This window comes from Zootoca vivipara, chromosome 12 (genome assembly GCF_965207765.1).
Source record: "Zootoca vivipara chromosome 12, rZooViv2.hap1.1, whole genome shotgun sequence".
NCBI lineage: Eukaryota > Metazoa > Chordata > Lepidosauria > Squamata > Lacertidae > Zootoca > Zootoca vivipara.
This window is the reverse complement of record NC_142595.1, coordinates 48,829,568-48,850,458: the sequence shown is the minus strand read 5'-3', so window position 1 is coordinate 48,850,458 and position 20,891 is coordinate 48,829,568. Positions and strand designations below refer to the sequence as shown.

Here is a 20,891-nt window from a genome sequence, read left to right as displayed (position 1 = left end):
CGCGCCTTCAGCTGCTTCCTGCATTCCAGGCCCCGAGGAAATCCACCACCTGTTCAGCCATCCTGATGAGAGAGGAAGTTAATTCTCTGGATCTCACCAAGAGGGCCCCTGAGCATGGGCAGAGTGCTTTTCTTTCCGTGCAGGGGGAAGCCAACCTGCAGCAGCCCTCTTCCTCCCCACCCCCCACCCCCCCGAGACTCCTGGGCTGGGTGGGAACATCGGGAAGCTGCCTTATAACGAATGGATTCATCATCAAGGTCAGGGCTGCCTGCTCGGACTGGCAGCAGCACTGCAGGACTGTCAGCCTTACCTGGATTGGAACCTGGGGCTTTCTGCATTCAAAGCAGATGCCCAGCGACTGAGCCGCAGCCCTTGTTGAAGAAGACAAACACCGGGGTGCTGCTAAACGGATTCCATCTCGATGCACCCCTAAATCATGGTTGGAAGGGATCCCAAGGTTCATCTAGTCCACCACCCCCGGCAATGCAGGGATCTGAAGAAAGAAAGAAGATTCCATCTAAACATTAGGAAGAATTTCCTGACAGTAAGAGCTGTTCGGCAGTGGAATTTGCTGCCAAGGAGTGTAGTGGAGTCTCCTTCTTTGGAGGTCTTTAAGCAGAGGCTTGACAGGCATATGTCAAGAATGCTTTGATGGTGTTTCCTGCTTGGCAGGGGGTTGGACTGGATGGCCCTTGTGGTCTCTTCCAACTCTATGATTCTATGATTCTATGATCTCAGCTAAAGCATCCATGGCAGGTGGCCATCCAACCTCTGCTTAAAAACCTCCAAGGAAGGGGCACAGACACAATTCGCAGGTGCTTGAAACGAGAGCCCAGCCCAGCACCCTAGGGAGTCCCTGCATTAATACCTTGCGAAATGCGTCTTTGTAGATAAGGATGTTCATATTTCTTCCCTGTTGGACGTTCATCAAGGCTGCCACAAAGTGCTTGTTAGCTTTCGGGTTGGCATAGGAAATGTTCAGCCGAGGACTCTGCGGTCTTACCCAAAGTGGCCTGGGCAGGATTTGTGCAAGGCGGAGGTATTTCAAGCATGCTACTTGGTGGTCATGGGAACAAGCTCTCAAAGATAGTGACATTCCCGGGCCTGCTGAGTGGAGGTTTAGAGAAAAGAGGCAACTGAGGGAGGGAATGAGAGAGGCGAGTAAAAATTACGACAGAGAAACGGAGAAAAGCTGTTCTCCCACAACGCCGAAACTCGCAGGCATCCCACGAAGCTGAATGTTGGGAGATTCGGGCCTCACAAAGCAAAGTCTTTCTTCGCCCGGAGAGCAGTTGGGCTGCGGAACTCGCTGCCACTGGACGCAGTGACGGAGAGAAAGAGAGAGAGAAAGAGAGAGAGAAAGAGAGAGAGAAAGAGAAAGAGAGAGAGAGAGAGATCAGTAATGAGGATCTGGCTGGCTGCTGTGAGGACAGAATGCTGGATACGTATTTATTTATTTCAGTCAAGAACCAGTTGAGATGCTGGACTCGATGGGCCTTTAGCCTGATCCAGACTCCAGACACTCTGTATATGAATTCTGAGCCCCCCTCCCCCTCCCATTGCCCCATGCTGCGTGAACTGAATGTTCCATGCTACCTCCTAAGGCATCGTTTGAGAAATGCTTGGCCACATCATATGGAAAATAAGGCTACCACCTTGGACAACTATCCCAGATCAGAGGACACAGGGCTCTGGATGCTAGCCATTGACCATGGAGCAGCAGCAATAACAGGTTCTTGCTCTCGATGCCCTGCTGCCGGGCTTCCCAGAAGATTCTAGGTGACCCACTCTTTAGGCCCTTGGCTTGTTCCAGCAGATTGTAAGCTCCTCGGGGCAAGCTCCTCTTGAGCCCGGCGAAGCTGATAATGGCCCTATAAAGAAACAAACAAGGATAAAGATGTAAATTCCTGTGTGTACCATCCTTAAATGACCTGGGGGCCCCTCCAGAGGGACCACAACCCCCATCTGCCCCCATCTGGAGAGCGCCATGTTGGGGGGTGCTGTATTTCTCTTAGGAACCTGCCTGTCGATGGAGGGAAGTCCCCAGACATCCGGTGCTTCCACCTTTGGAAAGCACCAGGAAGGATCTTCCACCTTTGGAAGTGGGTGGCTCCCAGATGCAGGGCCTTCTTTGTGGTGGCACCCCCCCCCCGCTATGAGTTCCACTAACACGCGCCTACGAGGGAAAGGTTGGGATGTTTCCTTAGTGCCGTCTCTGTTGTCTTTAGGGCGTCAGGAACAGTCTACTGTGTTTACACTTTCCAAAGCGAGTAAAGTTGTTTGCTTAATCATTATGGATATTGTTTTTTAACGCCGCTTGAGCAGCAGGTTGTACGATGCCTCATTATGTTAACAGCCAACTGCGGTTTTAATTGTCAACAGATTTATCATTTTTAGCTTTTCGCTGGGGTTGCGCCAGGTGCCCTGAAGGCAGCACGGAAGAGCGGAAAGGTCTAAAACGAAAGCATAAAGTACATTTGGGGGGGGGCAGGAATATTCCACCCAGACTCAAGCCTTGACCTTTTTGTGTGTGGATATTTTTTGGGAAAGGATGGACAGCGCAGCATCAAAATGCTGTGGCAAAAGGCAGATTCGCACCGGTAAAGCAGGAGACTCTTAATCTCAGGGTCGTGGGTTCGAGTCCCACGTTGGGCAAAAGATTCCTGCATTGGAGGGGGGTTGGACTAGATCAGTGTTTCTCAACCAGTGTGCCTCCAGATGTTTTGGGACTACAACTCCCATCATTCCTGACCACTGGTCTTGCTAGCTAGGGATGATGGGAGTTATAGTCCCAAAACATCTGGAGGCACACTGGTTGAGAAACACTGGACTAGATGACCCTCGGGGTCCCTTCCAGCCCTACAGTTCCAGGATCGCTGGGTGCAAAATATCAGGAGTGGGTTTGTGAAAGCGGCCCTCGTTGCAGGATCAGCTTGTGACAATAAAAAGCAAGGCACCTCCAGGAAACACTTGCAAAAGAAACGTCGTCTGAAACCCTAGAGAGCTGCTACCAGTCAGTGTAGACAGCACAGGGCTGGGTGGATCAATGGCCCAACTTATCTAAGCATAGCGTGCTCTGACAGGCAGCAGCACCCCAAGCCCTCAGGCAGCCTCAGCTATCTGGTCCTCTGGATGTTGACCCACCCAACTCAGAACTGTTCTTGTCGTTCCTGTGAGATTCATCACCCACCTTTTCCCCTGAGCTGTTATTCTTGGGAGTAGCATATCAGACAGGCCCTTCCTGGAGATAACAGGGATTTCAACAGGGACCTTCCGCCCTTCCACTTTGCTGTGTGGCCTCTTCCCAAAGTCCTGTTTTCAACGTGCGTGGAAATACCCAAGGCCTTGGATGTAGCCAATTCCTTTAAGCCAATTCCAGCTTTCCGAAAGCGTTTTGGAATCGTTTTCTCTCTTTCGCCATCCCTGCTGGACGCAAGGCCCCTCGGCCTCCTGCTCCCAACTCCTGACGTCCCTCCCTTCCTCCTTTGAAACATCTGTCCACATCTGGAGTCATGTCAGCTAGAGCAGAGGGCAGGCGGGCAGAGGTCACCCAATATGTTCTGGGGTGTCGACCGCCTAGCCCTTTTTTTGCCCACCGCGTGACCCTCCCCTCAGATTTCCACATCGACAAGAAGGCTTGGATATGGGGGCCCTCGTGTCCAAAGTCACCGGACAGCACCGCTGACGCTGAGTCAGGAAATATTTGCACGCATAAAGGGGAAGACAGCCTGGAAAACAAAACGAAATCCCAGGGCATTGGGTTAAAAGGAGGCAAATTCCAGGGTGTCTGGCTCTCTTTGGGAGGAGGGTCTGGGTCAGCACAGCCAAGATTTTGGGTTTTCCCCTAGACACATTCTTAGAAATGAGGTGGAGGAAGGAGAGAGGGTCATAGCTCAGTGACAGAGCACCTTCAAAGCCCCTTGCTTCTTCCAAAGAATTCTGGGAACTGTAGTTTGCTGGGGACTGTAGCTCTGTGGCAGGTAAACTACGGTTCCCAAGGTTCTTTGGAGGGACATTGTCTGCTTTAAATGTACACTGTCCACAGCCTGTGAGCATTATAGCCAAGGTCCTTGGGATTCACAGAGTCCAGGATCCTGCCTTCTCCAACCTGGCGCCCTCCAGATATTTTAGATTTTATTTCAGGCATAGTTCTGCCCAGACATTGAGGTCCAGCGCCGAGAGACTTCTGGCGGTTCCCTCGCTACGAGAAGCCAAGTTACAGGGAACCAGGCAGAGGGCCTTCTCGGTAGTGGCACCCACCCTGTGGAACGCCCTCCCATCAGAGGTCAAAGAGAACAACAATTACCAGACCTTTAGAAGGCATCTCAAGGCAGCCCTGTTTAGGGAAGCTTTTAATGTTTGATTTCTGTATTTTAATGTTTTGTTGGAAGCCGCCCAGAGTGGCTGGGGGAACCTGGCCAGATGGGTGGGGTATAAATAATATATTATTATTATTATTATTATTATTGGCAAACTTGGCCCTCCAGATGTTTTGGCCTACAACTCCCATGATCCCTAGCTAACAGGACCAGTGGTTGGGGAAGATGGGAATTGTAGTCCAAAACATCGGGAGGGCCAAAGTTTGGGGGTGCCTGGTCTATAGCAACCCCAGGCAGCATGGCCACAAGGGCTGCCCTGGGTCTGATCTCGGCCGACGGTCAGGCTCGTAAGAGAACGCCTGTCCTTCAGGTACCCTCATCCCAGAACATTTAAGACGGCCTAGCCTAGCCTAGCCCCCATCCAGATGTTTGCAAACGGGGAGACCGTGGTCTCGGATTCCAGAGTCCTCTGGGATGGGAACTGTTGTTTTTGTGTTTTTTGTTTGCAGATTAGAACGAGGGTGATGGCCAGAGATGGCTTAGAGCAGGCATCCCCAAACTTCGGCCCTCCAGATGTTTTGGACTACAATTCCCATCATCCCCAACCACTGGTCCTGTTAGCTAGGGATCATGGGAGTTGTAGGCCAAAACATCTGGAGGGCCGCAGTTTGGGGATGCCTGGCTTAGAGGGTCGCAAATTTTGCCAATCCGGTGCTTTGCACTACAACTCCCAAAAAAACCAGGAGGGCACGAGGTTGGCAAACGTTGTTCTTGAACCGGTGGGTCTCCAATGTCATTTAGAGCACCATGACACCGCTTTAAACAGTCATGGCTTCCCTCAAAGAACTATGGGAACTGCCGTTTGTTCAGGGCGCCTCGCAAAACTACAATTCCCAGTGCTCCCTGTGAAGAGGAAGTTTTAAAATAATAATATTTTATTCCTTTTTTTCCATATGGAATACGTTTGTTACTCAGCAATTCTATTCCAATTCGACCGAACCTGTAGTGACTTCCTGTGCTCATCCAACATCGATGTTCATAAGCCAAATTACATACAATTGTATTTTAAGGTTCTAATTTCCTCCTCTCCAGCAGGTTTCTGAATATCTTCTGCTATTTCCTTGCACTTCAAACCCCGTTGCGGCCTTCATCACACACAGGAATGAACTTTAAATATAGACTAGGAAACGTTTCCAGTCTCTTTGAAAGATCTCAAATTTGTAGAGGCCCCTATTCAAGTTTCAGCGCCGTCAGTTTTGCCATCTCTCGTGAAGAGGGGTTGATGGTTCGGCCCCTTTGGGAATTGTAGTTTTGGGAGGGGGAGGGCGCTTTTAAATGTATGGCCTGAGTGTGGCCTGGCTCCCACCAGCCAGTGGTCAAGTGGTCAAGGATGACAGGCGGAGACAAGGTGGATTTGATTTAACTCTCTTTTAAAATTATTTTTTAAAGATAATTTTTATTAAATTTTCAAATAAACAACATCAAACAACAATGAAAACAACAACTAAGAGCAACAACAACAAACAAAAAACAAACATCGTTTGCTCTGCCGAGCTTTGACTTCCCTTCCCTCCCATCATTCGGTTTTCTTTCCCACTCTTATCTCGCAGTTCCTTTTAGTCCATCTATTTAAAACCAATTTGTAGGATTTGTTTCAGTCCTGCAAGTGTCTTTAAGCTTCTACAGTTCTTCTCCATATAGTCCACGAATTTACTCCATTCCTTTTTTGTCTCTCCCTGGTTTCGGATCCCGCAGGTCAACTTTGCTAACTCTGCATAGTCCATCATTTTTGTCTGCCACTCCTCAATCGTCGGTAACTTCTGTAATTTCCATTTTTGGGCTAATAAAGTCCTAGCCGCGGTTGTAGCATACATAAATAATTTTTGATCTCCCTTTGCAATTTCCTCTCCTATTAGTCCCAATAGAAAAGCCTCCGGTTTTTTGGGAAAGGTATACCTATATTCCTGCGTATAAGACTACTTTTTAACCCAGGAAAATCTTCTCAAAAGTCGGGGGTCGTCTTATACACTGGGTCATATTTCTTTATACAGCGAGTATATCCCAAACTCTATATTTTAACTGGAAAAGTTGGGGGTCGTCTTATACACCCAGTCGTCTTGTACGCCGGAATATACGGTACTTAAAAATCTTTTTCAGTTTATTATATATCATTTCCCAAAATCTTTTTACTTTTTCACATGTCCACCACATATCATAAAATTCACCATCTTTATCTTTATATTTCGCGATTTAAATCACTAGTCAGTAAGACTTGATTTAAATCATATATACTGTATATGTTAAAGAAAGACTCATTCTTGCTGGTATTATCTTCATATTTACAAGCAGGTGAAGGTTTCCTTTTTGGAATAATAATAAATTTTCAGAGTAGTTTTTACAGTTATATCAAAAATTACAGATTTGGTTATACTATTAGAAATGCATAGACCGATAATTATGAAATTACTGTGAGGTTTAATAAGTTAACTGTTTATATTTGGACAACTTTTCTGCTGTACCTTATTGGAAGGAGAAAAAATAATCATTTCCTTAAAAACAGTTTAAACAATTTATTTAACTAAAACAATAACGTTATAGCATATGTATCCATGTTTGTTAACTGATGTGGTTAAACAATTAAAAAAAACACCTTAAGTTTTAGCAAACATGAAAAACTTGAAACAAATCCTTATTTCCTGATGAATAGCCTTTGGACTATAATGTAACTTAAATAGAAAACTATCTTTAGAAGACTGGCAGGTGAAGATGATGGAATATGCAGAATTGGCGAAGCTGGCTGGGAAAATCCGAAACCAGAGTGTTCAAGCTTCCCCAAAAGACTGGAGTAAATTTGTACAATATTTGAAGGATAATTGTAAATATATAACTACACTAAAGGTAAAAGGTAAAGGGACCCCTGACCATTAGGTCCAGTCGTGACCGACTCTGGGGTTGCGCTCTCATCTCGCATTATTGGCCGAGGGAGCCGGCGTATAGCTTCCAGGTCATGTGGCCAGCATGACAAAGCCGCTTCTGGCAAACCAGAGCAGTGCACGGAAACGCTGTTTACCTTCCCGCCGGAGCGGTCCCTATTTATCTACTTGCACTTTGATGTGCTTTCGAACTGCTAGGTTGGCAGGAGCTGGGACCAAGCAACGGGAGTTCACCCCGTCACAGGGATTCGAACCGCCGACCTTCTGATCAGCAAGCCCTAGGCTCAGTGGTTTAACCACAGCGCCACCTGGGTCCCTTATAACTACACTAGCAGGGTTGAATTAGCAAAACTTGTACAGTGGTACCTCGGTTTATGAACACAATTGGTTCCGGAAGTCTGTTCATAAACTGAAGCGTTCATAAACTGAAGCGAACTTTCCCATTGAAAGTAATGGAAAGTGGATTAATCTGTTCCAGACGGTCCGCGGGGTACTTAAACTGAAGCGTTCATAAACTGAAGCGAACTTTCCCATTGAAAGTAATGGAAAGTGGATTAATCCATTCCAGATGGGTCCGCGGAGTACTTAAACTGAAGCGTTCATAAACTGAAGCATGGGTGTAATTGGTTCCGGAAGTCTGTTCATAAACTGAAGCGTTCATAAACTGAAGCGAACTTTCCCATTGAAAGTAATGGAAAATGAATTAATCCGTTCCAGATGGGTCTGCAGTGTTCATAAACCGAAAATTCATAAACCGAGGTGTTCATAAACCGAGGTTCCACTGTAATGTTAATGAGTATTACCCTTTTTTATATCTATTTAAAATTTGGGATAATTGGAGTATGTGAAATGTAACTTGGAAGAGGTACAAATGCTATGATATAGAAAGGAATTATGAAAACCATGAGACAGGAGGGAGGGAAGTCGATCAGCTCATCAGAGCAAGAAGTAAAGTTAATAATAAGGTTGCATTTAAATAGTATAAAATGGAAATTAAATAAAATATTGAAAAAATATTGAAAGATTTTTCCTCCAAAAGCATTTTATTTTAAAAACCTATTTAAATAAAATATTTTTTAAAAAAATTAAATATTTTTTTAATCCACCTGGCTCAGAGATAAATCACCCTGCAAGGGAAAGCTGCGAAATAAAGCAGAGAGAGCAGACTGGGACGCAGAGGGGAATATCGCTTTAAAGAAGGGATTGGCCCTTGAAATGAGTCTCACCTGGCAAGCATCTTCTGGCCATATAATCCTAGGTTTTCAGAGGCTGGGGAGAACATCCACAGGAAGTGACAAAGGTGGCTTACAAATGAATGAATGGCAGAGCTGGTGTTTAACAGCGTCCCAGCCCTGGATAAGAATGTAGAAAGAAGCCTGGCTTGATGATGGAAGAGGCTTTTGAGTAGAGTCATACTCTCGCTCGATTTATTTGTGTACCGATTCATTTCCCTGGCTGCCAGGAGGAAAGCGAGGCTTTGCGGTTTCGGCTGGTGACTGCAGCCTGGGGTGGCTGCTAAGCCACCTTTTGTTTCTGGCACGGTTCCTCTTGTGCTCTTGACAGAGGTGTGGCAGTCCCACATTCAACAGGCGGTGCGGCAAGTTGGGGAAACACCCCCCCCCCTGTTGAATTCTGGAATTCCATGCCTTCTCTCCAATGTATGAGAAACTATCCCCCCCCCCCCCAGGTTGAGCCTTCAAAGTTTGAAAGCCAGGACTTCTGAGTTGTCTAGCTGGGAGAGAGTCTTTGCAGGTGGAGCAAAGGGGAACTCGGATTCTGAAACCGCGAAAGGATTGCTATGTGTCTCCTTCACAAGCAGGCGGAAGGAGAATTAATTATTCTCCATTAATTAATTTTGATGAATGATTTGGTTGACAAGCTGATAAGGGACCTGACGTGTCGAAACGGGAAATGTTAATTCAATATATACCTGCAGGAATGGATGGATGGATATTGTCAGGAATGGATGGATGGATATTGTCATGTTCTGTAAGGTTTGAAGATAAACTAGAATGAATTGTGGAATATGATGGGGAACCATCTAGGAGGGCGGGCGGGAAGTCAGATTTGGGGGAAATGTTAAATTTGTTCCAATTTGGGAAAAGGTTAATTTTGTTTTGATTTAATTTGTTTTCATTAGTGACCAATTTGTAAAAAAATAAGAAAAGAAAATGAAAATCAATTAAAAAAAGATTTGCCAAGAGAACTCGGATCGTGCGCTCTGCCATCTCTTTCTAGTTTTGGAAGGGGAAATCTGGGGGGAAGCTGTGGGGGTTCCCCCCCCTCTGCTGGCATGGTGGTTCTGTAGAACAAGTCCCGCCTTTGCCAAGGTGCTATCAAATAGCAAGGAAGACCCCCCCCCTGCTGAAGGAGATGTTTGGTTGATGTCCCAGACACTGTGCCAGCCTCTATCCTGGGGCCTAGTAGCCAGCTACAGAAGCGATGACTCTCCAGAATGCCCATTGCATGCTTCCCACACCGTTGCCAGCCTCCCAGCTGGGGAGAAATAGGGTTTTCTGCTGCTAGAATGCAGCTGTGTCTGGAGTGGAGGGAATAAAAACAGCCGAGTGGTACAGACTTGAAATTCTGCCCCCGGAGTGCTGGGCGTGGTAATCAATGTTTCTTCTCTTCCTTCCCTGCAGACAAGATGCCTGTGGCAGATACTCGAGGGGACGCGGGTCGGTGGACCAATGTCAGTTACCGCGTGCGGCAGCCCAACCAGCCGGAGACCGGGCCCAGGAGGAAGAAGCGGAATTGGTTCAACAAATGCTGCGCCTGCTGCTCGGGCCAGGGGGACGATGACTGGGGTCCCGCGCCCGGGGAGGTCCCAGGAGCTCGGCGAGAGCCCGTTGTCCGAGGTGAGCTGCTTGGGCGAGGGTGTGCGAGACACTGGCCGGGCGAGAGAGCCAGGGTGAAAGCAGAAGGCCCCACCCTTTTTTGCACACAGCTACTCCACAGAGGTTAGGGCTTGCCGATCAGAAGGTCGGCGGTTCGAATCCCTGTGACGGGTTGAGCTCCCGTTGCTCGGTCCCAGCTCCTGCCAACCTAGCAGTTCGAAAGCGCGTCAAAGTGCAAGTAGATAAATAGGTACTGGATGTACATTTCCAAAATATAAGATATAAAACAAATAAAATGAAAAAGGCATAGGCAAACTCAGCCCTCCAGATGTTTTGGGACTACAGTTCCCATCATCCCTGACCACTGGTCCTGTTAGCTAGGGATAATGGGAGTTGTAGTCCCAAAACATCTGGAGGGCCGAGTTTGCCTATGCCTGGAATAAAATCTACATACATCAACAGTGTTTTGTGTTGTGTAGACCCCTATGATGTAAGTCATGGGCCCCGCCTGCTAGCCTGCCCCCTAAAATATCCCTGGTTTGCTCCTTTCTTTATATAGGGTGCCTACATTCTGCATGGACTGGTTGCAGGGCAACATGGGCAAATGGCTTGAGATACCTCTTAGGTCCATAAATGACCATATAGCACATATTCAACACACAAAAAAACAGTGACAATTTGTTGTTGACAAAGGACAGCTGGACATAGAAAGGGCCCCATTACCTTTAGTAGCTTAGGGCCTCATCAAACCTAAATCCGGCCCTGACTGTCAGGCGTTTTTAGGAGAAGATTTTTGCATTGCAAGGGGTTGGACTAGATGAGCCTTGGGGGTCCCTTCCAACCATACAATGCCGGGATTCTCAGACCAGTTGCTGACGCATTTCCTTCCTCCCTTGAGCAGAGGGCATGCTGGTGGTCAGCGGAGTGGACCTGATGAGCGGCCGGTCCAGCAGCAACCGCCGAGCCCACCACACGAATGAGTTTGAGTACGATAATCTCATCCTCCGCCGCGGGCAGCCCTTTGACATGAAGCTCCAGTTCCGCCAGCCGTACGACCCCGAGGAGCACCGCATCTGCCTCGAGTTCCTCATCGGTGAGTGTGCCGAGAGATGGCGGAATATCCGGCCGTCGGTTGCGGGGGGGGAGTGGGGCAGGGGCCCTTGCTGCTTTTAAACGAAGCTTCTAGTCCTTGTGACCGAGCTGCTGAGTTTGGAGGAACTAGGCGAGACGGAAGCAGGTCGATGCTCTTCAGCACACCTCGGTGTCGTTCAAGTAACTCTGCATTTTCTCCCAGTTGTGGAATCCATTGCCACAGTCTACAGTGGTGCCTTGGTTCTCAAACTTAATTCGTTCCGGAAGCCCGTTCCAAAACCAAAGCGTTCCAAAACCAAGGCGTGCTTTCCCATAGAAAGTAATGCAAAATGGATTAATCCGTTCCAGACTTTAAAAAAACAACCCCCAAAACATCAATTTAAGTTCCCCCTGGTGGAAATCATGATGTTTATGTTTTATGACTAACGCCATGGGTCGGCAAACTAAGGCCCGCGGGCCGGACCAGGCCCAATTGCCTTCTAAATCCGGCCTGCGAGTGGTTCTTTCCCTCTCCCTCCCTCCCTCTCCCTCCCTCCTCCTGGCTTCTCCCCGCCCTGCCTAGAGGAGGAAGGGGACTGGCCTTTGTTGGTGTCAGCCCCTCTCCAGAGCCCTTTCACACGCCGCTCATCGTCCCTCCGCCGCCGACAGCCCCTGCCACTCGCAAGACACAGGAGCCGCAGTTGGCTGAGCGCCCATCTCGAGCGGCCGCCATTTAAAACAACCCCTCTCCGGAGCCCTTTTGCATGCCGCTCATCGTCCCTCGTTCATTCCCCCCCCCCCAAAAAATATAGTCCGGCCCCCCACAAGGTCTGAGGGACAGTGGACCGGCCCCCTGCTGAAAAAGTTTGAGGACCCCAGCAAAACACAAATAGCCTATCAGTGCTTCACATACCTGCTGTCTTGTGGGATATCTTCAGGAGAAGACAAGGCTCAGGATTAAACCCCACACAAATCCAGAGTGGGGTACCTAAGGCGGTTGGATGGGGCCTTGTACGCCTCCTTCCTGCAACTCCTGCAGCGAAATTTCTTTACCCCGCCCATCTGGCTGGGTTTCCCCAGCCACTCTGGGCGGCTTACAACAGAAAAATGAAATAAAATAATTAAACATTAAAAGCCCCCCTAAACAGGGCTGCCTTCAGATGTCTTCTAAAAATCTGGTAGCTGTTTTTCTCTTTGACCTCTGGTGGGAGGGCATTCCACAGGGCAGGCGCCACCACCGAGAAGGCCCTCTGCCTGGTTCCCTGTAATTTGGCTTCTCGTAGTGAGGGAACCGCCAGAAGGCCCTCGGCGCTGGATCTCAGTGTCCGGGTAGAACGATGGGGGTAGAGACGCTCCTTCAGGTATACTGGACTGAGGCATATATATATATATACTTGTCATGCTGGCCACATGACCTGGAAGCTATACGCCGGCTCCCTCGGCCAATAATGCGAGATGAGCGCGCAACCCCAGAGTCGGTCACGACTGGACCTAATGGTCAGGGGTCCCTTTACCTTTACCTTTATATATATATACACACACACACACACACACACACACACACACACACACACACATATATATATATATATATATATATATAATTGAAATTCAAATCAAAATTACAACAATCAAAACCTACCAGATTTCCCTACCAGATATAATACAAGAATACAAATACATACCTGCTATTACATATTTCAATCTTCTTACTCAATCCAATTCAGCTAAAACAAATCATATTCAACTTATATCTCATAAATCTTTGAAACAAATATATTATCCTCCCCATTCGTATACTTCCGCTTGCCTACATCTTGGTCTCCTTAAATTTCGTTAGATACTGCTTTCCTCACCATTCTATGCTTTAATCATTTCCCCTTCTATTTTATAATCCTTACACCCATTTGATTTGAAGGAATCAAAAAGCAAGATCAAAAAATATTCCTATATGATGCTACTGCAGTGGCACGAACATTAATCGCCGCATATTTGAAAAAACAGGATATACCAAAAATCAATGAATGGCTGGAGGAACTATTTGGATATGTAGATTTAGCAAAATTAACTAATGCAATAAGAGGCGGTAGCAAACAAAAAATTGAACAGAATTGGGAGAAATTTGGAAATTATATGAAACAACAATGCCCCGCAATAAAATCCTGGATCCATTTCTAAAGATCAGTACTGGGTGTAAGGCTGACAAAAGGGTCTTGTCGTCTGGGCAGCCCAGACCCCCCAGACACACTGCCCAGGTTTGCACCCCGAGGGGGTCACTTCAGTGCTGCTAACTCAGCAAAAACAACCCAGGAGGCAGCCGCTAGGCGTTATGGGTCTCTGCGGCCGCAGCAGGCGCTGTGATTCTCCAGCGTTTTGACTTCACCCTTGGAGGTGCACTCCATTGCCTCTTGAGACGGATATCAATGACGACTTCACGCAACCCAGGTTCCTGTGATTCCGGCATGGCAGGGAGCGGGTTGAACTAAATGACCTTCTACCATACTATAATGCTGCGATCCTTCCCAAGGTTCAGAGATGAGCCAAACCGCTTAGCAGGGCTTTGCTCAGCTGCCCTGAGCGAAGCAAGGTTGCCTCTGAGCATGTGCAAAGTGCCTTTCCCTCTCCTGCCCATTCTCATCCACAGCAAGCATTTCTCAGCCAGAAAGTAACCATGACAGACAGACACCATCACAGGGTTGAGATTCTCGCCTTATGCATCTCAGCATCCCACAATTTTCATAAATTGGGCTTAGTCCTGCCCCCGGTCACGGCTGCTGTGTTCCCTAATGCCGTGTAGTTGTCAGCCGAGCTGCAGGCAGAAATTCACCAGGTGAAGCTTTATTCTCACCCTGCCCTCTTGGATTTCTGCCTGCAACTGGGGCTCTACAGCCAAGAGCCTTTGCTCCCGGAGGACGTTTCCCGTTTAGTGGCGGAACTGGTCTGCGCTCCTTATCAGGCCTCTCTCTGCTCAAGTGGGCGAGGAATCTGGCTCTCTCATCGTCCTCGGGACTTGTTGCTAAACTTCACTCGGGAGCGCAGGGCTTGGTAACGGGGTTGGGTGGGCAGGCAGCCTGTTTTCTTGGCTTCTGGCCCAGCCGTTCCCATAATTAAGCAGTCATTCCCTCCCCCCCCCCCAGCCCAACACCGCCATTCTGTTCTTCCTTACCCGGGATTAAAATAAGAAAACGTCCCACCCTCTGATTAGCTTGCAAGGCCATCCGCCTCTGTAATTTCTTGGGTTTGGGGGCCGGGGAGCCTTCTGCATTCCACAGCATCTGCTGGGAGGTGAACGTGTTCCTTCGAACGGCCCAGCCAGAATCACAATACGGCCCCCTACCCTCAGAGAGTGCAGACGTGGCGTTTTAGGAGAGGCAGATGTTTGAAAAGACGAAAGAGGTGGGTCTCAGAGGCCGAGCACCTGCTCTGCATGCAGAACTCCCAGGTTCGATCCCTGGCATCTCCAGGTACAACTGCGGAGATGATGATAATAATAATAATAATAATAATAATAATAATAATAATAATAATAATAAATTATTATTTATACCCCGCCCATCTGGCTGGGTTTCCCCAGCCACTCTGGGCAGCTCCCAACAGAATATTAAAAACGATAAAATATCAGACATTCAAACTTCCCTAAACAGGGCTGCCTTCAGATGTCTTCTAAAAGTCAGATAGTTGCTCATTTCCTTGACATCTGGTGGGAGGGCGTTCCACAGGGCGGGCGCCACCACCGAGAAGGCCCTCTGCCTGGTTCCCTGTAACTTTGCTTCTCGCAGGGAGGGAACCGCCAGAAGGCCCTTGGCACTGGACCTCAGTGTCCGGCCTGAACGATGGGGGTGGAGATGTTCCTTCAGGTACAATGGGCCTTTGAGGCCGTTTAGGGCTTTAAAGGTAGCTGGTGGTCGGAAACCCGGGTCACATAGAATCAAAGAGTTGGAAGGGATCCGAAGGGTCATTTAGTCCAACCCCCTGCAAGGCAGTTCTCTGGGTCAATGAAATGAGCTTTGAGGGTTTGGTCTGTCAGAGGAGATGACGCTGGGCTGGATGGTCAAATAGTGAGACGTGATCTAAGATAGTTTCTTTATTCCTCAACCCCGTGCTCCGTTCCCAGGAGGCAGAGAAGGGGCACAATTTAGGGCAGGGGTAGCCAATTGGAGGGGGCCTCCACTGGCTACGGCCACCGACTACCCCTCTATTCTGCGTTGGTCAGACCCCCACATGGAAAACTGTGTCTGATTCTGGGCGCCACAGTTTAACAAGGATATTGACAAGCTGGAATGTGTGCAGAGGAGGGCGACCGAGACGATCAAGGGTCTGGAAAACAAGCCTTATAAGGTCCGGTCGAGGGAGTTCAGCCTGGAAAAGAGGAGATATGATAGTCATCTTCTCAGGAGCTGTCACATGGAAGATGGAGCAAGCTTGTTTTCTGCTGCTCCAGAGGGCAGGACTCGAACCCATGGCTTCAAGTCACAAGAAAGGGAGATTTTCCGACTCAACATCAGGAAGAAATTCCTGACAGCAAGAGCTGTTCAACAGGGGAACGGACTCCCTCGGGAGGTGGTGGACTCTCCTTCCTTGGAGGTTTTTAAAGCAGAGGTTGGGTGGCCATCTCTCATGGATGCTTTAGCCGAGATTCCTCCATTACACGGGGTTGGACTAGATGACCCTCGGGGTCCCTTCCAGCTCTGTGATTCCCTTGGCCATTGCTTGGAGGTGATGTGAGTTGTAGGCTGGCAACACCTGGAGGGCATTGCATGGTTTGGCTCTCGATTGGAGGGTTGGTCGGCTTTTGGATCCTGCTTGGATTCCTTGAGGGAGAGCCATAGCTCAGTGGCAGAGCTACTGCTTTGCATGCAGACAGTCTCAGATTAAATCCTAGGCATTTCCAGGTAGGGCTTGCCTGAAACCCCAGAGGGGTGCTGCCCATCAGTGCAGTGAATCAGATAGGCTGGGGTTCTGACTGCCTGATGGTGAAACACGGAGTGGCCATGTTTTGCAGGTAGATCTGAGATTTAGTTTATGGTGTTACCGCTGCAGCCTGGAAGGCAGGAAGAGGGAATCGGTGAAATGCAGAGTTCCCTCACTGCTGGAGAGACTTCTCACCCCAAAGACCCCAGAGAGTCCCAGTTACTGGTAGAAGAGGTTGTCTGAGCCGATAGTGTTTCACAGCGTCATATGCCCCTAGGAATTGGTGTTGGTGATGGAGGGCGATCGGCAGATCAGAAGGCGGTGTGCTCTTTTTGGAGAAATTAAGCATTGGGCAGGATGCGTTTAATAAGATAATTGAGGAGGACATTGGTCCCAGGGACCATTGGCATCAAAAGGAAACCACAAAATTGCCCGATGCCGCAAGGACAATTGATGGGGACGGATGCTCCAAATGGCCCAATTTGGTGCCCACATAATTATTTGGCTGGAGGAAATGAGACCCAGCGGAATCCTTTATTCTCTGCCTGGCTAATCGCACAGATCCTTACCAACCCTTATTTGCCGGACGAATGAGGCTGCTTTTTCCGGACAGCCCATTTCCTTGACCGTTCAACCTGATTTGCTTGCAGGGAGAGGAGATGACGTTTGCCATCCTTCCACCCCGATTTGTTTGTGGGGACGTTTGATGGCGTCAGTGTCACTCTTTTCTGCCTATCTACAGGTTTACCACTCCCATCAGCCCATCACCCATTCCCATCACCCCCACCCCCACCACCCTCTGTATATATATAGGGTCTGACACTTCTGTTTCTAGTGTATCTGAAGAAGTGTGCATGCACATGAAAGCTCATACCAAAATAAAAACTTAGTTGGTCTTTAAGGTGCTACTGAAGGATTTTTTTTATTTTACTTTCTGCCTAGTTTTCCTTATTACAAAAAAACACCCAATTTTGCAGGGGAGTGGGTTCGTTGCGCCACCGGCAGTACGCGATGGAGCGCCACGCCAAAACAGTGACAGTCTGGAAGCACTCATCAAACTTCGTTTCCGGCCGTGTGTTTTAGATTGCCTGATTTTATGTTAATGTGTTATACATTGGATGTTAGCCGCTCTGAGCCCGGTTTTGGCTGTGAAGGGCGGGGTATAACTAAATATTATCATTATTGTTGTTGTTGTTGTTTAGTCGTTTAGTCGTGTCCGACTCTTCGTGACCCCATGGACCAGAGCACGCCAGGCACTCCTGTCTTGCACTGCCTCCCGCAGTTTGGTCAAACTCATGTTGGTAGCTTCGAGAACACTGTCCAACCATCTCGTCCTCTGTCGTCCCCTTCTCCTTGCGCCCTCCATCTTTCCCAACATCAGGGTCTTTTCCAAGGATTCTTCTCTTCTCATGAGGTGGCCAAAGTATTGGAGCCTCAGCTTCACGATCTGTCCTTCCAGTGAGCACTCAGGGCTGATTTCCTTCAGAATGGAGAGGTTTGATCTTCTCGCAGTCCATGGGACTCTCAAGAGTCTCCTCCAGCACCATAATTCAAAAGCATCAATTCTTCGGCGATCAGCCTTCTTGATGGTCCAGCTCTCACTTGCATACATCACTATTGGGAAAACCATAGCTTTAACTATACAGACCTTTGTGGGCAAGGTGATTATTATTATTATTATTGGTTCATTCATACATTAAGTTGTGTTGGGAGTGGATTGAGAATCCATGTTGATGTCAACATCCCTTGGCTGAATGAGAGGCTGGGAAGATGTGTTGGTGTCGGGAAGAGTTAGTTCATAATTAGGAAATGATAATGATTTGCGCAACCCCGAGGTTCCCACGGGTGGTGCTGTGGGTTAAACCACAGAGCCTAGGGCTTGCCGATCAGAAGGTTGGCGGTTCGAATCCCCGCAATGGGGTGAGCTCCTGTTGCTCGGTCCCTGCTCCTGCCAACCTAGCAGTTCAAAAGCATGTCAAAGTGCAAGTAGATAAATAGGAACTGCTCCAGCGGGAAGGTAAACCGTGCGCTTCTCTGGTTCGCCAGAAGCAGCTTAGTCATGCTGGCCACATGACCTGGAAGCTGTACGTACGCCGGCTCCCTTGGTCAATAAAGCAAGATGAGCGCCGCAACCCCAGAGTCGTCTGCGACTGGACCTAACGGTCAGGGGTCTCTTTACCTTTACCTAAGGTTCCCAGTATGTGCTTGGATCCGTCCTGCAAACTGCTGAGACTCTAGAGCAGGCATCCCCAAACTGCAGCCCTCCGGATGTTTTGGCCTACAACTCCCATGATCCCTAGCTAACAGGACCAGTGGTCGGGGAAGATGGGAATTGTAGTCCAAAACATCTGGAGGGCCGAAGTTTGGGGATGCCTGGTTTAGAGGCACTCCAGAGCTGCTTTTCATCCAGCTGTTTTGTACCTCTGGAATTAAAGGGAGCTTCCAAGTCATTGGAGGGGAGGGGGTGTCCCCAAATTCCAGAGCCTCTCGTTTAGGAGGCCTAAAATAGGACTGCAGCAGCCAGCCAGTGATGGTATCAGAAACCTGCCGGGCATTTGCCAGCTCAGATCTCCTTGGCGGTGTTGTTGGCAAACAGGTTGCCCCACCCCGATCCCTGGCAGGATTCGTGTGTCAAGAGGATGTGGCCTGCTGCATCGGACCAAAAGGTCCATCGTCGTGCCTTTTGTAGTGTGTCCACCACATCCCTCCAGGAAGGCCTGCTAGGAGCAAGGTGATGTGTGAAAGCACTGGCTCTCTCCTGCTCTCTGGGCCCAAGCAGGTAAACTGCAGCTCTCCATGGAGTCTCCACAGCGGGATTAACGATAGCAGCCATCTTTCATCATGGTTGGAGGGGAGGTTAAATAATAATAATAATAATAATAATAATAATAATAATAATAATAATAATAATAATAATTTGTTGTTTAGTCGTTTAGTCGTGTCCGACTCTTCGTGACCCCATGGACCATAGCACGCCAGGCACTCCTGTCTTCCACTGCCTCTCGCATAATAATAATAATAATAATAATAATAATAATAATAGTAAATTTATTTATTTATACATACATACATACATACATACATACGTACGTACGTACGTACGTACGTACGTACCCCACCTATCTGGCTGGGTTTCCCCAGCCCCTCCAGGCGGCTTCCAACAAGAGATTAAAAATACATTAAAATATCAATCGTTAAAAACTTCCCTAAACAGGGCTGCCTTCAGATGTCTTCTAAAACTCAGTTATTTATTTCCTTGACATCTGATGGGAGGGCGTTCTACAGGGCGGGCGCCACCACCGAGAAGGCCCTCTGCCTGGTTCCCTGTAACCTCACTTCTCGCAGGGAGGGAACCGCCAGAAGGCCCTCGGAGCTGGACCTCAGTGTCTGGGCTGAATGACGGGGGTGGAGATGCTCCTTCAGGTATGCTGGTCTGAGACCATTTAGGGTAGGCATCCCCAACCTTCGGCCCTCCAGATGTTTTGGACTACAATTCCCATCATCCCTGAACACTGGTCCTCTTAGCTAGGGATTATGGGAATTGTAGGCCAAAACATCTGGAGGGCCACAGTTTGGGGATGCCTGATTTAGGGCTTTAAAGGTCAGCACCAACACTTTGAATTGTGCTGGGAAACGTACTGGGAGCCAATGTAGATCTTTCAGGACCGGTGTTATATGGTCTTGGCGGCCGCTCCCAGTGCCGCTCAGTCACCAGTCTAGCAGCCGCATTCTGGATTAATTGTAGTTTCTGGGTCACCTTCAAAGGTAAAGGTAAAGGGTAAAGGGACCCCTGACCATTAGGTCCAGTCGTGACCGACTCTGGGATTGCGCGCTCATCTTGCATTATTGGCGAGGGAGCCGGCGTATAGCTTCCAGGTCATGTGGCCAGCATGACAAAGCTGCTTCTGGCAAACCAGAGCAGCACATGGAAACGTCGTTTACCTTCCCGCTGTAGCGATTCCTATTTATCTACTTGCATTTTGACGTGCTTTCGAACTGCTAGGTTGGCAGGAGCTGGGACCAAGCAACGGGAGCTCACCCCGTCACAGGGATTCGAACCGCTGACCTTCTGATCAGCAAGCCCTAGGCTCAGTGGTTTAACCCACAGCGCCACCTGGGTCCCCTCCTTCAAAGGTAGCCCCACGTAAAGCACATTGCAGCAGTCCAAGCAGGAGATAAGCATAGCCTCCGCCTGACCCTCCTTGGTTAAGGCTATCCCGCTAAAGGAATCTGTGAGGAATCGCTTCCATCCAATGCCCAGATAGGGGGTAGGGCCATAGAACCCCTCCAGCAGAGAGCCCTTAAGGATACCCCTATTGGATGTAAGCTTGTAGAGGAGAAAGATCCAGGTAATCTTCTTGGAAAGAGCCTCTTCCCAAGTCTTCTGGCGAGCACATTACAGAAAGATGTTAATTATACTTTGTGCAAGAGGAGTCCCTACCTCTCGTCTGTCCTGGAATGCCCTATCGGTCGGGTTTCATAGGGTGCAAAGCCTGAGGCCTTCATCACAACTCTCTGCCCTCCGGAAGTTGTGCAACTCCCAGCCGGCACCAGTTTGGGCAAGGCTCTCCTCCGGAACGGGGGCAGCATTTTGCACACCTCCGCTGTGTTCCTGCCCTCCTCAGTTGTTCCCCGGCTGCCCCCTGGAAACTTTCAAAATGAATGTAGCATCATAGAATCGTAGAGTTGGAAGAGACCACAAGGGCCATCCAGTCCAACCCCCTGCAGAGCTGGAAACACCATCAAAGCATTCTTGACATATGCCTGTCAAGCCTCTGCTTAAAGACCTCCAAAGAAGGAGACTCCACCACACTCCTTGG

At 48.7% G+C, this 20,891-nt stretch overlaps 1 protein-coding gene across 1 annotated transcript in view; it reads left to right on the top strand.

Annotated features, from left to right (window-relative positions):
- TGM1 (transglutaminase 1) overlaps positions 1-20,891 on the top strand; it is a 52,342-nt gene that overhangs the window by 4,538 nt on the left and 26,913 nt on the right. The window contains exons 2-3 of the mRNA XM_035135859.3: positions 9,895-10,110; positions 10,991-11,182. Of these exons, the coding sequence (XP_034991750.3) occupies positions 9,900-10,110; positions 10,991-11,182 (403 nt within the window). The 5' untranslated portion in view covers positions 9,895-9,899. The remainder of the gene's footprint in view (positions 1-9,894; positions 10,111-10,990; positions 11,183-20,891) is intronic.